The 15484-nt window shown below is 38.8% G+C and overlaps 1 protein-coding gene across 1 annotated transcript in view; it reads left to right on the top strand.

The window, feature by feature from the left end:
* The first annotated feature begins 289 nt into the window (after positions 1–289).
* Positions 290–15484, top strand: part of dnah6 (dynein, axonemal, heavy chain 6) — a 38884-nt gene continuing 23689 nt past the window's right edge. Inside the window, exons 1-37 of the mRNA XM_049719488.2 lie at positions 290–322; positions 829–1008; positions 1627–1983; positions 2697–2831; positions 2951–3029; positions 3130–3202; positions 3293–3479; positions 3544–3645; positions 3733–3840; positions 4168–4248; positions 4319–4439; positions 4568–4719; positions 4843–4995; positions 5097–5345; positions 5462–5590; positions 5940–6053; positions 6157–6300; positions 6410–6562; positions 6760–6810; positions 7007–7099; positions 7190–7309; positions 7415–7595; positions 7703–7799; positions 7962–8187; positions 8621–8785; positions 9109–9219; positions 9306–9431; positions 9552–9707; positions 9919–10080; positions 11477–11614; positions 11704–11871; positions 12035–12183; positions 12780–12887; positions 13695–13821; positions 14017–14229; positions 14313–14534; positions 14645–14767. Coding sequence (XP_049575445.1) covers positions 290–322; positions 829–1008; positions 1627–1983; positions 2697–2831; positions 2951–3029; positions 3130–3202; positions 3293–3479; positions 3544–3645; positions 3733–3840; positions 4168–4248; positions 4319–4439; positions 4568–4719; positions 4843–4995; positions 5097–5345; positions 5462–5590; positions 5940–6053; positions 6157–6300; positions 6410–6562; positions 6760–6810; positions 7007–7099; positions 7190–7309; positions 7415–7595; positions 7703–7799; positions 7962–8187; positions 8621–8785; positions 9109–9219; positions 9306–9431; positions 9552–9707; positions 9919–10080; positions 11477–11614; positions 11704–11871; positions 12035–12183; positions 12780–12887; positions 13695–13821; positions 14017–14229; positions 14313–14534; positions 14645–14767 — 5286 coding nt within the window. The remainder of the gene's footprint in view (positions 323–828; positions 1009–1626; positions 1984–2696; positions 2832–2950; positions 3030–3129; positions 3203–3292; positions 3480–3543; positions 3646–3732; positions 3841–4167; positions 4249–4318; positions 4440–4567; positions 4720–4842; positions 4996–5096; positions 5346–5461; positions 5591–5939; positions 6054–6156; positions 6301–6409; positions 6563–6759; positions 6811–7006; positions 7100–7189; positions 7310–7414; positions 7596–7702; positions 7800–7961; positions 8188–8620; positions 8786–9108; positions 9220–9305; positions 9432–9551; positions 9708–9918; positions 10081–11476; positions 11615–11703; positions 11872–12034; positions 12184–12779; positions 12888–13694; positions 13822–14016; positions 14230–14312; positions 14535–14644; positions 14768–15484) is intronic.

The raw sequence follows: 15484 nt of genomic DNA, 5'->3' as shown, positions 1-15484 counted from the left end.
GTTTGCATGCTCCCTTGTAAAATAGCCAAAAAATCATAAATAGAATACAAGATTAACTTAGACGATCCATAATTACAGAAGATTTTTTTAAATATTCATATTGCATCCACTGAATGTGGATTTATTGAGGTAGCCAGTTTATGTTTTTTTTTTTTTTTTTTTTTTTCGGAGGATGTGAGTGCATTTGATTAGCAGGAGTATTTTCAAGTTCTGCCACTACACACCATATCTCATATCCACTTTAAATATTTTTTCAGAGGTCGATCTCCCGCAACAGCAGAGCCCCACCATGCTACCTCCACTCTATGATAAAGGCACGCAGGTTTGAACATACAAGATGTTATGAGTCGACTGAAATTAGATAAATATGTCCACTGTGCGTTTAATTATTATTAGTTATTTTCCATGGTTGTAACTTTTATAGTATGGTGGCCGAGTCATTTGCACATCTGTCTCAGAAGTTCTGGGCTCAAATCTGGGCTCAGGCTTTTCTGTTTGCATGATCTCCCCGTGCTTACATGGTTTCTATCAAGGTACTTTTATCACATTATAAATAAAAAAACTCTTTGAAGATTAATTGAAGAAGTCTAAATTGTCCATTGGTATGAATATGCGTGTGAATAGTTTTATATTTGTGCCCTTTAATGGGCTGGCAGCGTCGCCTCTCATCCAAGATCAGCTGGGATGGGCTCCAGCACACCCATGACCCTAATGAGGACTAGTGGTACCGGGAATTGATGGTTTGATTCAATTTGGATGTTTGGCCTGTCTTTGTTGTTATACACATTATTGTTTGTTTATTTTGTTTTGTTTTGCCCCATAATATAGGCTCTGTTAAAGAGACGTGTTAAACGGAAATTGCCAATTGAGGAGCACCTAAAATCTCAGGAAAAGAGGTATTTCCCAGGCTGGCATTCTCAAGCGGCTATATCCCAAGAGAAAGAGACACCACCGAGGCGGAGCGTGCCATCACATGTAAAACTACCTCCTTTGCAACCCAGCACCAAGGTCAGTGGCACTCATGAGTGTGAGGTAGATGATAAACATGAACCGTCTGAGAGAAAGATCCTCAAAATTGAAGCATCAGAGTGGTACATTTGGCATTTACCCACCTTGGCTTTTTCCCACTGAATGTCACGACTCGTTGAGTATGTGAGCTTTCGCACAATGCATTGTGTGAGAAAATAATTGCAGCTGTGCTTTCAACACAACAGGATGGCACAAATGAGGGTTAAGTTTAATTAACTTCACACAACTTGTACCACTATTGGCAATTATCCTTACACACATGCATCTTTCTGACTATTAAACGTCTGCTACTACTTCTACAGGCAAATTAAATGATCAGAGCCCTTTAAAAATGGTGGGTTTCACATGCAGTGTAAATAGCGGTACCTCAGATGTCCATTTAGTAAGTTGTAAGAAAAATAACATTGAGTGCTAATGTGAAAATAAATAATGGTAAATAGTTAACCAAATGATTATTTACAGCTCCTTAAATAGAAATCAAAATTAGTTCTTACGACTAGTCAACCGAATAACAGATGTACCAAACTTAAAATTTTAAGTATTTTTCAGCTTTAATAAAGACCTGTAATTTTTGGGCTGTTCTCTTCACTCTTACAGAATCAACTCCCCAAAAATGAAGCATGTACCTCATGTCCAGCAAAACGACCCTTTTCCCTTAAGGAAGACGCGAACCTGGAAGCCCCCTCTCAAGTCCGAATTTTTGAGCACAGCAAGGATGACTACACGATGGTTAGCAAAGATGGCGTATTGTCAACTTGTCGAGAAAACTTTGACTTTGTAAGCCTTGAGCGGTTTGAGGAGGAATATCAACTTCACCGCAAGCTGGTTCTCATCCCCTTCTTTGCTCGCTTCAAATTATTCAAACCGTTCTATATCTGGCATAAAAAAGTCTGCGCCAAGAAGATGTACATAGCTCAAGAGGCTCTCAAAGACAATTTGTTCTTGATCAACCCGGTAAGTAGAGAAAATCTTTCTGTAAAAATACAGTTGCAAGAAAACATGCAACTCTTTGGGAATTTCATGGTTCATATTGAATATATTTGTCATAAATTGTGATCCCATCTTCATCAAATTCAAGGCTATTGACACTTTTAAAATAATAATGGCAATTTTTTTAAACATTTGTCTTGATTGAAAATGACAAGAAAATCAAAAACTATAGTGCTGATAGAAATATGTTTATATTGTTTACATTCCATTTCTGCAGGCACTACAGTTATATAGTGTAAAAAATTGGTGTCGGGTTTTACCATACTGCATGGCGTATTAATAAAATAATGACTTTGGAGGTGTGGATTTCAACTACTGTTGATAAAAACAAACACAAAAAAAAAATCTTCAAATGTTTAGAGTTAGGCCTGCTAAACTAGAACGTGCTTTCATTGGATTTACAATCAAAAATTGCTCAATTAAAATAATTGGCAAGATTACAGTTACTTCAAAGAATTTATAAATTCACTAGTCTAGAATTCTGCAAATAGTTTACAAATGGAGGCACTTTGGGCTGTTACTACTCTACCGAGTAGTAGGCACCCAGTCAAAATAACTGTTGACTTTCCCTTTCAGAAAACCATTAAATTCCAAAAGGAGCACATACTTTTTGTTATCACTTCAGGCAGTTTTTTTTAGACCATGATGTCATTAAACTTTGTCCCATTTCTATACAGGATCTTAGCACGGCATTGACAGATGTCTGGAAAATGTGTTACCAAATCAGAACAACCAACTTGTGTCTTATTAAGAAAACGCACACTTATACTCTCCAGGAATTTCATGAAGCTCAATTCACACAAGTAGAGGAGGTATGTGTTTATTCCCGAAAATGCGAGTGTTGTGACTCATTGATTGATTGATTGATATATTCATAGTGTCGTTGTTTTCCCCCACATAATCTTGTCCCATAATTGTTTTCTTTAATTAGGCACTGATTGACCTGAAGAACTTCCAAGACCTGGTCAAGGAAGTGACACTGTGTTCCTGTAGCAACTTCCTGTCAGATCGTGTGTGCATTTTTTTATTGTCTTGAGATTTTTGTGTCCCAAGTTATAGAGATGTATTTTTTTTTGTTTTTTTTTTAATCTATTTATCTATTTGTTACAGATAGCAACAAGCTGAGTGAAATTCAAATTCTATTGGGGATCAACAAGGGCTTCTTCTGTCACCGCCTCAACTGGTAGGTTTTCTTGTTTTGTTTTACATTTTGTTTGAAGTAAACATTTTTCAGGAAACCAATCACTCTCTCCTTTATCTCTCATCTGCACAGCTTCATCCGACTCGTTGACTATTTGGTGGTCAACACCATGCACACATTGTTTGTGAGTGCTGTGGAGAAGCTGCTGGCTGCATTCAAAGAGCAGGTTAGTCAAACCCCCAGCCATGATGTCATTCAAACCTGGGGCCAGCAGCTGGAAACTGATAACAAACCTGCTGAGGAAAAGGCGGATCAAAAGGTAGGGCATTATCTCGGCACCATGAGTCGACATCGTGAAAGGTTTGTTATATGTGTCTTAATAGGAGGAAGAGTCCGAAGTTCCCCAGAGTAAACCGATGTTGATGAGTGAACTTGTGCTAGATACACAAGCGCTATCCTACAGACCTTCTGAGCAGAACTTTCAGGTTAAAGATTGAATCAGCAACCATTTTATACCAAATGATAATAAACTGCCGAGCAAAATAAATGATTTTTTTTTTCCTATCCAACAGAGGACAGTTAGAGAGATCATCGAGAAGTTTCAGAAGACTGTTTTGTCTGTTGAAACACTAACAGAAGACCCTGATTTCATTTTACTCTTAAGTCACGAGTCTTTTAAGGTAGACGAATAACTGTGTTTACTATGTCACTCGTGGTTACACTGCTTATATCAGAGGTGTCCAAACCCGGTTCTCGAAGGATGCTTAGCTGCATGTATTTGATCCTCCCTCCAACACACAACATCATTCAAATGATAACAATCCTCATCAGGCTTGTTCAAAGCTTGCCGACCTGTTGATCATTTGCGTCAGGGGTGTCGGAGGAGGGAAGCATCTAAAACATGCAGGATAGCAGTCCTCTAGGATCGGAGGTGGACATCCGTGGTTTATTATTTGTAAATATGTTAGACACCACTCCGTACTTTAATGTGTCTCTGTTACTTTAAGAGTCAATATCGAGATGCTCCCAGTTTGAAATCGGTCATTGAAAATGATGGCTACATTAAAAGTATCCGTCAAAAAATTAAGGTCAGTCACACCTTAGTTCCCTTTGGAAGTAATACTCCAGATGACACAATGTGTTTACTTTCCCCCTCAGGAAGCACTGCAGTTCACATTTGAAGCTGCTCAAGTATGCGCAAGCATGTTTAAGCGGTTTCAGTTGTTTTACAAGGAGAATGAAAGTCTAGATTTGGAGGCGCTACGACAGCAAGATCACGGTACAGGCTTTCTGTATATAATGGACAATATCAGAAGTGATTAAAGCTGGTGCCTGACATTTTAATCCTGACCTCTGAACTTTCTTTTCATAATTTTCTTTTACTGTTAACTATACTTTATTGAACAGGTTTGGACTTTTTTCGAAATTCACTGGACTTATACCACAATGAGCATAAAGAAGCTGTAGCTCTCCAGCCACAGAGACATCTAGGCCTCCTTCTTGTGGACAAGACGGAAATGAAAGAAAAGCTCATCAATTCCCCCCTCCGCTGTTTAGAGGTCAGAACAGTACACAATCATAATTTGCTCATAAACACACAGTGTCCATACAAATGTGCAATATTCATTAATTGTCAGTGAATGGGGCAATAGTAGTAGTAACTTTCTGCTCTCTTTTTATAGTTCATTAATGAGATACTGACACAGCAGGCCAAGCGAAAGCTAAAAGCTGTCATGGTAGAAGCTGGGGAAGCTCAATTTAAACTCGAACTCAGTCCCAGTAATACAACCGAGTTAGCCAGCTACCTCACTTTCCTTGATGAGATACCAGAAAGGGTAAGACTTGTTAATGTGTACAATATCCTAACTTGGATGGACTTAAAGAGCATCACAAGAAAACATCTCTCTTGTCATACACTACATTTTTTTGTTGCCAGATGAAAGTGCTGGAGCAGGAACAGGAAACCGTGTGTCAGATGTACAATCTGATCAATATATCCTCACTTCCCGTCACAGCTGACGATGTGGCCTTTGCCTCCATGGAGCCTTACATGAACTCATTACACAACATGATCAATGATGCAATGTTTGACAGGATCAAAATGATGGACAAGTTTTCTAAGTCTCTTCTAGTAGACATAAGAGATCTGAACCAGAAAGTCAAGAAAATCAAGGAAAAATCGCAGGTGTGTTGACAAATTAGTTTGTCTTAAAATATATAACGGCGATAAAGTATTTTTGAGTTGGTTGCCAAGTTTGAATGGGATTCTCTGATGATCTTATATCATGGATGTATGTGTAGGATCCACAAATCCTTGAAGTCACTGCTGATTTTTCGGAAGTGCATCTTCTGCTTGAGGATCTTCAGGTTTCCATTGATGAGCTGCAAGTTCAGGCTTCAACATATACTTCTTACCAGAAACAATTCAAGGTAATGTGCTTATTAAGTAAATCTAATAATTGATTTTACTACTTTTCCTGAAGTTGTTTTCTCTTGGGTTTCCTCGTCATCTCGGTCTTGGTGTTGCTTTTGTTTTAATAGTTGAAGCTAAATTGAGCAAATTGGCTATTTCAGAATGTTCATTTCTGCATTACAAGTATTTGGCCTTCATGAAAACCATTCTGCTGATGAATGCGCCTTTGCCGCTGCACTGTTACTTTTCTGACTGTCACCAAATCAAGTACAATATAACTGCACATGTTGTGTTAGTAAATCCTGACTCACCACCATTCCAACCAAGTCAGTGCCATTTTTCTGTGAATACTGTTTTTCAATTTAGTTGGTGGTGACCAAATTTGATGACCTTGATGAGCTAAAAGGAGAGTTTAGGCTGAAGAGGCTTCTTTGGGACTCTATGAAGGAATGGGACTTATTACAAGAAAGATGGCGGCAGGTGAGACACTCTCAAAATATGTGCAGCGTTATAAGGATACTTTAGATGCTACTCACTGTACTTCCATTAATTGTTTTTATTTGTCTGTTTGTTGTATCTTCAGACCACACTTGAGAAACTGGACATGGAGCAGTTAAACTCACAAGTCAACAAATATAACAAGTATATCAACCAAATGGAAAAAGGCTTGCCGCGTAATAACGTAGTGCCACTTCTTAAGGAGAAGGTTGAGATTATGAAACAGAGGGTGGGTAACCATAACTGTAATAAAACTAGACCATTACGATGTGAACTGAAGTACTTCTTGTTGATGAATGGTGAGTTGATTATACGCCTGACAACTGTGATGTGTTCAGGTGCCCGTGATCACAGATTTGCGTAACCCATGTATGAAACCAGAACACTGGAGGTCCCTGGAAACTGTGGTGGGGAGTTCATTGAGTGTGGAGCTTACTGTGGCTGTTGTGGAGGAACTCAACGTGTTCTCCTATGGCACAGAAATAATGGAGGTCTCCCCTAACTTCTTCTTTGTTGCTCAACCTCAATATTTTATCTTTCAGTAAACTATCAGAAATCTACTTGATAGCTTTATTTCTGAACTATCCAGACTATACTGTATAAAAACTGTATACGGTGTTTTACTATTGGTATTTCAATGTTTAACCTAACTGATGCAGCCTGAAGAGACAAAAGTTTTGAATTTTAGGCATCAGCACAGGCTTCGGGCGAGGCATCAGTAGAGACAATCATTAACAAGGTTGGTAAAAATAGGACTCCATGAGTGTCTTTTTCTTCTAAGATGTTTTTTGCCTTATTCTTTTGGAGTAAATCAATCTATAATTCATTTTTTTTTGTGTAGATGAGGAGATGTGTATATTAGTGAAAGTTTTTACCCATTATTATTTTGATAAATCAGTGATTGAAAAATGAGGCCCATTTTGATCACACTCTAGGTGGAGGATGTGTGGTGGACCACTACTTTCAGTCTTGTGCAGCATGGTGACTCCAAAGAAGTCTTCATCTTGGGGGGCACAGATGATATCCAAGTAAACATGAAGTGCACGTTCCCCAATCAATTCTATAAAATGTGGTAAAGTTCAATTTTATTCATTCTTTTTTTTTTTGTCCTTGTTGAGGTACTCTTGGATGACAGCATTATTAATGTGAGCACAGCAGCAACTTCTCGTTACGTTGCTCCCATCAAAGCCAGGGTGGACAAACTCCTGATGAGGCTGCTCCGCTTCAACCAAACTCTGGTGAAGGCTTTGAAAAAACAAAAGCAAAAGCAATTTTTTGTCTGCCATCTGTATAAAATAAGAGCACATATTTACCTAATATATTTACCTCCTCTTCCTACACAGGATGAGTGGCTTACGTGCCAACGAAACTGGCTGTATTTGGAAAGTATTTTCTTGGCACCGGACATCAAGAGGCAGCTTCCTGCTGAATCTAAAATGTTTCTCAAAGTGGACAAGTCATGGAAGGCCATCATGGCTAAAGTCAAAAAGATGCCCAATGCACTCAAAGCAGCCACACAGCCTAGTAGGTACCCATAGGTTAAGTTTAAGAAAAGAGGTTCCAATTTACAGCAAGAAATCCACATTTTCACATTGATGTACACTCTTGAGATTTTGTATTATCCCACACAGATCTTTTGGAAACGTTTCAAGAAAATAATGTTCTGTTGGACAAGATACAAAAGTGTCTTGAAGACTACTTGGAGTCCAAGAGAGTTATATTCCCAAGGTAGGCTCATTTTTCGTTAGAAAGTTGGGAAATAAACACATTATAATTCATGATTCAAGTATGTTAAGTATTTATGCTTAATGTAATGTGATTTAAATGTATAATTTACCAACATGACTGATGTGAATGTTGCTTACTTTGCAATCTTTCCTCTCTTTGCAGGTTCTACTTCTTATCCAATGATGAATTGCTTAAAATTTTGGCACAGACAAGAAACCCCCAGGCAGTGCAACCTCACTTGAGAAAATGTTTTGATGCAATTACACACCTTGAGTTTGCCTTGGACACTGAACAATCGAATACAGGTCAAGCAACACTGGAGTCTGGAGAACAGGAGAAGGTCTATACAAAGGACATCTTGAATATGGTTTCCCCGGAAGGAGAGAAGGTCAGCTGTGGTTACAATCAAGCCTTGAACTTTGTCAGTCTGTTTTGGGCATAGAGGCTTAAATGGGCAGGTTTAAAACTGGCTGAATGGGGGGGGGATGAAAAAAAAATTCAGAAAAGCAGCAGCATCATATCAAGGTAGTGGTAGTATGATGGTCTGGGGCCATTCATGCTTGAAAACCACATAGAATTGTTGAATTAAATAACACAATTCTGCAAGGAAATGTGGGTCAACATATCTGCACAGAAATGTGAAAGATTCATTATCAGCTATAGAAAATTTTTTATTTCAGTTATTTCTGTTGACCATGGCCCAACCAGTTATTCCATTTAGGGGGCAAGTACTGTATCTTCTTCCGGTGCTGTATAAGATGGAGCGGCCTGATGTATCACTGTTATAACTGTTGATATTGTCCTTTGGTGTGCAAGTGTAGGTGGCTTTAACAAAAGGTCTGAAAGCAAGAGGCAATGTGGAAGATTGGCTTTGCAAGGTGGAAGAGGCCATGTTCAACTCACTGCGGCAGCTCAGCAAGGCTTCTATAGCCGACTACCAAATAACATCAAGGGAAGAATGGGTGGTGTCTGGGTATCCTTCCCAGGTATAAACTCTCACACACTTATGCAAGAAAACTTATTGGTAAATCCTCCAAATGTGACATTTTAGTCTTCCAGCAGAATAATGAAAGTTGTTTTCCGTGCTTTTTCACTTGGCTCTATCCTTTTGTCCTCTGTGCTGTATTATTTACAGTATTGCTTTGGGTGAAGCATGATTTGCGGAGCCCAATATTTCTCAATTATATCTGTTTATGTCCTTGGCAAAGACAATGCACACATCTTTCTCGATCTTATCCTCCATCCTGTCCTTTTCATTTTTTACTGCCACTCATTTCTTACAACAGTTTCTTTTATTCCTCTTCATCAGGTGGTGTTGACTATTTCTCAGATGATGTGGTGCAGGGATATGGAAGCTTGTTTGGAAGGAGATCATGACCACTTTGCTGCCTTGCAGCAATTTGAATTCACCAACTTTGACGTAAACTACTTTTATTCAGATTATTTAAAAAAAAAAAAATCTACAAAATGTACTTGTCCAGCGTTGACTGCTCGTGTATTTTCCAGAGGTTAAATGCACTTGCCGCTTTGGTCAGAGGGAAACTACCTACTTTACATCGCAGTATCATCACCGCCCTCATCACCGTTGATGTGCATGCCCGTGATATTGTGACAGATTTAGTCGGACAGAAGGTGGAGTACTGTGGCATACAGACACACATATACACACACAAGTACACGTTTCATTTATTGCCTGTAGCTTTTTGTAGCATGTAATTTATGAGGTCATGCACTTGAACAATTCTTTCTTAGGTGGACTCGGGGAATAACTTTGAATGGCAGAGACAATTACGTTACTACTGGGATCTTGACATGGACAACTGTATAGCCTGCATGGCCCTATCTACTTACATTTATGGCTATGAATACCTCGGAGCTTGTCCAAGACTGGTCATCACTCCACTTACGGTAACATGGGCGACATAATGCTCACATGCATAAAACAGAAGTCACACAGGAATAGGCACATACGGTGAAGGCTGGGTACATTTGTTGGACTGTTGAGCACACACAGTCTAACACAACACCTTCTTGTTAAATCATGTACTAAGAAATAACATACATTTGACTTTTACATTTTACACTTAACTTACCAAAATTAACTAACATGCCACTGCAGGATCGTTGCTACTTATGTCTAATGGGAGCCCTCCAGTTGGACTTAGGAGGTGCTCCAGCTGGACCTGCAGGAACAGGGAAAACTGAGACTACGAAGGACTTGGCCAAAGCTTTGGCAATTCAGTGTGTGGTCTTCAACTGTTCTGATGGACTCGACTACAAGGTGCGATGTGACTACAGTAATTGTATCTGGATAGCTTTCTAAAGTATTTTTCAAGTGAATATAAAGCCATCATTTCCTCTGAAATGTAGTTTATTTTAAAGTAGAAGGAAAAATAATTTTATGCTTAATGTGAAAAGAATGCACATTCACTTCTGCTAACAAAAGTAAACATTTTTACAAAAATAATTATTGCTGAAAAATGGAGCTCAATTAGGAGAATCTCTACATTTAAACAAATGACAAATAATGGTCGATACACCCGAAAGCAATTTGAGTGATTTACTTAGATTAGTTTTAACTAACTTGTGAAGTTATAAATGCCAAGAGGCATCTGTTTGAAAAGTACCAGTCACAGGAAGATTAAACATAATTATGATTCAGTGGTGATCTAAAGAGAGCTGCACACTGGATATTTGCACTTACAAGATTTTGGAGTGGCTTTGCAAGTGGGCAACTAAACAAGTTCGCTCTATTCACGCTTGCTCTCTCACCCTTTATGCATTTACTGTATGTGGCTGTTAGATGGCAGTGTTGTCAAAGCAATCAAGTCTCGAGCCTCTCCATTTCATCGCAGAGAAATAAAATATTGTTGTAGTGTATTTTTTTCCCCCACAATTTATTAATCTTCTAGTTATCAGGACAACATCATCAGATTATGCTTCAATTTGTTGATTAATAATTTTACACAAATAATTAAGATTAGGTGACAAATACCCATTCAAATTTCTGTCAACATACACTATTTTCAACGGCATAGTATATATACCGTTTTAGTATTTCTAAACTCTCAGTGGCATTGACAGTTACATACATACACATACCCCACATTGGGGTATCAATGAGGAAAGGATGCAATATTGTAAACCTTGAAAACTATCTGATGTTCGTATTTTTATGTCTCGTCTTGTTTTTGCCAAAATAATCCTCCAGGTTACCATTTATTGAATGGTGCCATGTTGACTCACTCAATAAATCATTTATAAAAACATCCACAAAAACTCAATGTAAAATTCAGCTTCAATCATACATGATGATGATGATTTAAAACACAGTGTAGTCCATCCATCCATTATCACTACACCGTCAAGACGACAAGAAGGGCCGGCAGCCAATCAGATCACATCAACAACCATTCATACCCATTGGCAACTTAGAGTTTCAAAAGCAACAAAAGGAGGAAAGCAAAGTACCCCAAAAAAATTCTGTTCAAGCAAGTGATGAAAGCAATTCAAACCCAGAACATTTTGACTGTGCAGCAGCTGTGATAACTGCATGCTCCTCTGTGCTGCCTAAAGTATAATTTAACTAATAATTAAAGTATAGTTTATGATAATTCTCTTAAATAACTGCATATATTTTTTTCTGTCTCTTACTCAACTGTATATATCTCCATCAGATGATGGGGCGTTTCTTCAGTGGACTGGCTCAGTCTGGTGCTTGGTGCTGTTTTGATGAGTTCAATCGAATCGATATTGAGGTTTTGTCAGTCATTGCGCAGCAGCTCATAACTATACGGAATGCCAAAGCTGCTAAGGTATGCACAAACATTTAGAAATGATGACACAAATTATGTAGCATTTCAATAATACTGTATTTTAAAATCTTTACTACATTACTTTTCAGATGACAAAGTTTCGATTTGAGGGACGAGAGATCAAGCTGGTGATGACCTGTGCAGCATTTATTACCATGAACCCAGGCTATGCTGGAAGATCAGAGCTACCTGATAATCTTAAATCTCTCTTTAGGCCAGTAGCTATGATGGTGCCGAACTATGCACTCATTGCAGAGGTAACAGTTTTTCTGTGTGTGCCAGATATTAACATTGAGCCACTGACGGACAACTTTACAATAGAATACAAAAACATGTTATGTGTTTTACTACAATGTCGACCTTTTGGTAAACTGCATTTTGGCCTCTGCACCTGTGTTTGTACTCCACTTCTCCATGCAGGTGATTTTATACTCAGAAGGCTTTGAGTCCAGTAAGACTCTAGCAAGGAAGATGACCCAAATGTACAAGCTGTGCTCTGAACAGCTGTCTCAGCAGGACCATTATGACTTTGGAATGAGAGCTGTCAAATCTGTTCTTGTTATGGCAGGGTCAGTGGGCATCTTTTTTTTCTTTGCATGATCACGTAGATCACATTACATGAACAAAACTATATTACTACTTACTATTACTACCGCTGTAGCGAATGCCACATGATTCATTCAATGTCTTTTGCGTGTTCCTACATTTAGTTGCCTTGTTAGTCGGCCAATTCCAAATGTTTATAAGCCAGCACTTTAATCATTATGTTGCCTTGTGTTTTTTTTAGATGACCAAGTTGTTTGAATCAGATGTATATTAGTAAAGCTCAGAGCTAATTGCATGCATTTTTATTACATTTAAGTCTGTGCTACTCTTTTGTTCCAATTGTGATAAATAGACTAAACTTTATTGATCTTCTCACGAAATGAAAATCAGAAACCCTTAATTGTCATTGCATTAAAATGTAGCGAAATTGGAGGGATGGCAGAGTGAAGCCAATCCTAGGTGATCACTAGCACACCGGAGAGAGTAGAATAAGAGTGTAGTGTAGTGTCACGTCGTGTCGTGTCGCGTATCAGTATTGCACCATCAGTGCCCCGAAAGCTACAGAAGCGAGTCATGGTTATTGCACGAGTGTGTTTATCATCTGATAATCTGTCATCAGGTCTCTGAAGAGACAGAACCCTGACCTAATTGAGGATGTGGTTCTCATTAGAGCTCTGAGGGATTCCAACCTGCCAAAATTCCTAACAGATGATGCAGAACTGTTTGGGTAAGAATGCTAGTTCAATGAGGAGGTATCAAGTTGTTGTTCCAGTGTTATTTCATGCTATGTAATGAGGAAACGGCATTTTGTCACAACCTTATTTAAAAAAGAAATGACTGGAAATGTTCTTCAAAATTCTGCTATGTGCCTTTTACCATGGTGTGGGTTCCACTGTCACTAAAATGCAGGCTGAATTAGTCGATTGCCACAGAGATGGTTGTCCTTTTGATTGGTTTTTCCTCCATTGAAGTATGTCGGAGCCCTGACAGTGATGATCAGGTTCATGTTCATCTCCCTGATTAAGGCCACTTTGCTCCTGATTGCTCAGTTTAGTTGGACGGCCCTACGATGAATTCCGGTGTTTCAGAATTTATTCCATTCATGGACTATGGAGGTCCATTGTACTCACTAGAATCTTTAAAAGCAACAGAGATATATTTCTGAACCATTGCCCTGTCAACTGTGGGACATTTTATAGACATGGGTGTGATTTTCCAAATTATGTCTAAGCAATGGAATTTCCTGTAGTACAGTAGTTCAGCACAGTGCTGTAAAACACGTCAAATCTAGATCCAGAAATTAAATGACAGTTTGGTTTTAGCCGCTAAAACCAAACTATGGCAGGGTTTCTAGTTTCTTGACCTCAATCTGACAACTCAGATTTAATAATTTAGTTGATGTGATTTCTTATTTTTTTATTCGTATTAATACATTTATGTAAATGTGGAACTAGTGAAGCACTACTTTCTAGTAGTGAAGCACTACTTTCTGGATGCACTCTTTATACTCAGTTATTGTATAAAATTCATCTAGTGGCATCCTGTCTGACCTGTTCCCTGGTGTGGTCATCCCTGCGCATGACTATGGTATACTGCACTCAACCATTGTGGATTGTATCGTGAAGCGAAACCTGCAGCCGCTGGCCACCATGATTAACAAGGTACATATGGCTAAGGGAATTATACACGGCAGTTTCTTTTTCAACATCTAGAGAAATAAATGCGTTTATAATGGTGGTAAACCTTATTGTTGTAATCAGTATGTATGAGCTGGCAAAAGCCCTTTCAATTCTTAGTATCGGATGGATAGTACGTATTTGAATGGGAAACTAATACCCCTGTGTCTTGAAAATTAGGTTATCCAACTGTATGAGACCATGATTGTGCGTCACGGCGTAATGTTGGTTGGACCCACTGGTGGTGGAAAGACCGCTGTCTACTCCGTCTTGGCAGACACACTGGATACCCTTTATGACTCCGAGTATAGGGAAGAAAACCCCTTCTATCAGCCTGTGAAAACCTATATTCTCAACCCCAAATCTATCACAATGGGAGAACTTTATGGAGAGGTACTTTGGAGATATAATGGCCTTTTGGCACATTGACTAATTTTCAGTTTATTTAAAAAACAAGCAATAATAATCTGCTTTAGGTTAACACACTGACCCTTGAGTGGCGTGATGGATTAATGGCACTGAGCGTCCGTGATGCAGTCGACAGCATGAACGATAACCATAAATGGGTGATTTGTGATGGACCAGTTGATGCCCTGTGGATTGAGAACATGAATACAGTGCTGGATGACAACAAAATGCTCTGTCTGGCTAACAGTGAACGTATCAAACTTTCTCCTTCCATACACATGGTATTTGAGGTAACAGCTAATGCTAAACCATACTTCTACAATCTACACAAATAGACCGCTCACTTAATATTTTTCTTCCATCAGTATAACCTTCGACAGTTTGAAATTACATTTTCCAGGTCCAGGATTTGGCTGTGGCATCTCCAGCCACAGTCAGTCGCTGTGGCATGGTCTACATTGACCCAGATGAACTCAAGTGGATGCCTTATGTCCAGACATGGCTCAGTGGTCTAGGATCCAAAGTAGGATTATGTCTGAAACATTTCTGGCAAATTTACATTTTTCTAGATTGGTAAATTGCAACATCAGGTGAATATAAAACAAGAGATAAACACATATACAGACCCTCCTGAGGAGTTGCTTCTATTGGCAGAGAATCAGGGCGCAAAACTCTTTTTAAATTCGCCATGCTGTTCCACCTTGCGAGCATCTGCAAAAAGACCGCGTCAATATCTAACTTGCCTTCGGTCAGATTTGTGCTCAATTTGTGGTGGGCAAGAAAATAAAGCCCTTATTAGTAGTAGAATGTGATACCTACATCACAAATAAAGCGCAGACTACTTCCTGTCACCAAATTATCAGGTGCGTCGGAGGCAAAGCTGCTTTGTGTGCTGGCACGCCCAGATTAGCGCAACACGACCCCAAACACACTCCACTAGACTTGTGCTTGCACAAATATGAAGTTACGCCTATTTTTTTTTTGTACACCAAGTGCACGGGCACCAGTCGAACAAAATAGAGCCATACACCTTAAATGTTTTCAATACTCAAGTGAAAAATGGCTGGCTTATAAAAAGTGGCGGTCAAAATTATTTATCGCATTCAGATGTAAATACCAGAAAATGTAAGGAAAATGTTAATCTCTTGTTGTATATTCATCTTTTGATACCAGACCCAAGATATGCAGTAAAAATGTATGGATGCTGTAATTAACATTAATAACAGACGATGAAGAAACC

The sequence above is a fragment of the Syngnathus scovelli genome, chromosome 5, assembly GCF_024217435.2.
Source record: "Syngnathus scovelli strain Florida chromosome 5, RoL_Ssco_1.2, whole genome shotgun sequence".
NCBI classification, from domain to species: Eukaryota; Metazoa; Chordata; class Actinopteri; order Syngnathiformes; family Syngnathidae; genus Syngnathus; species Syngnathus scovelli.
The sequence above is the reverse complement of the archived record's forward strand: the minus strand, read 5'-3'. Positions and strand labels throughout refer to the sequence as shown.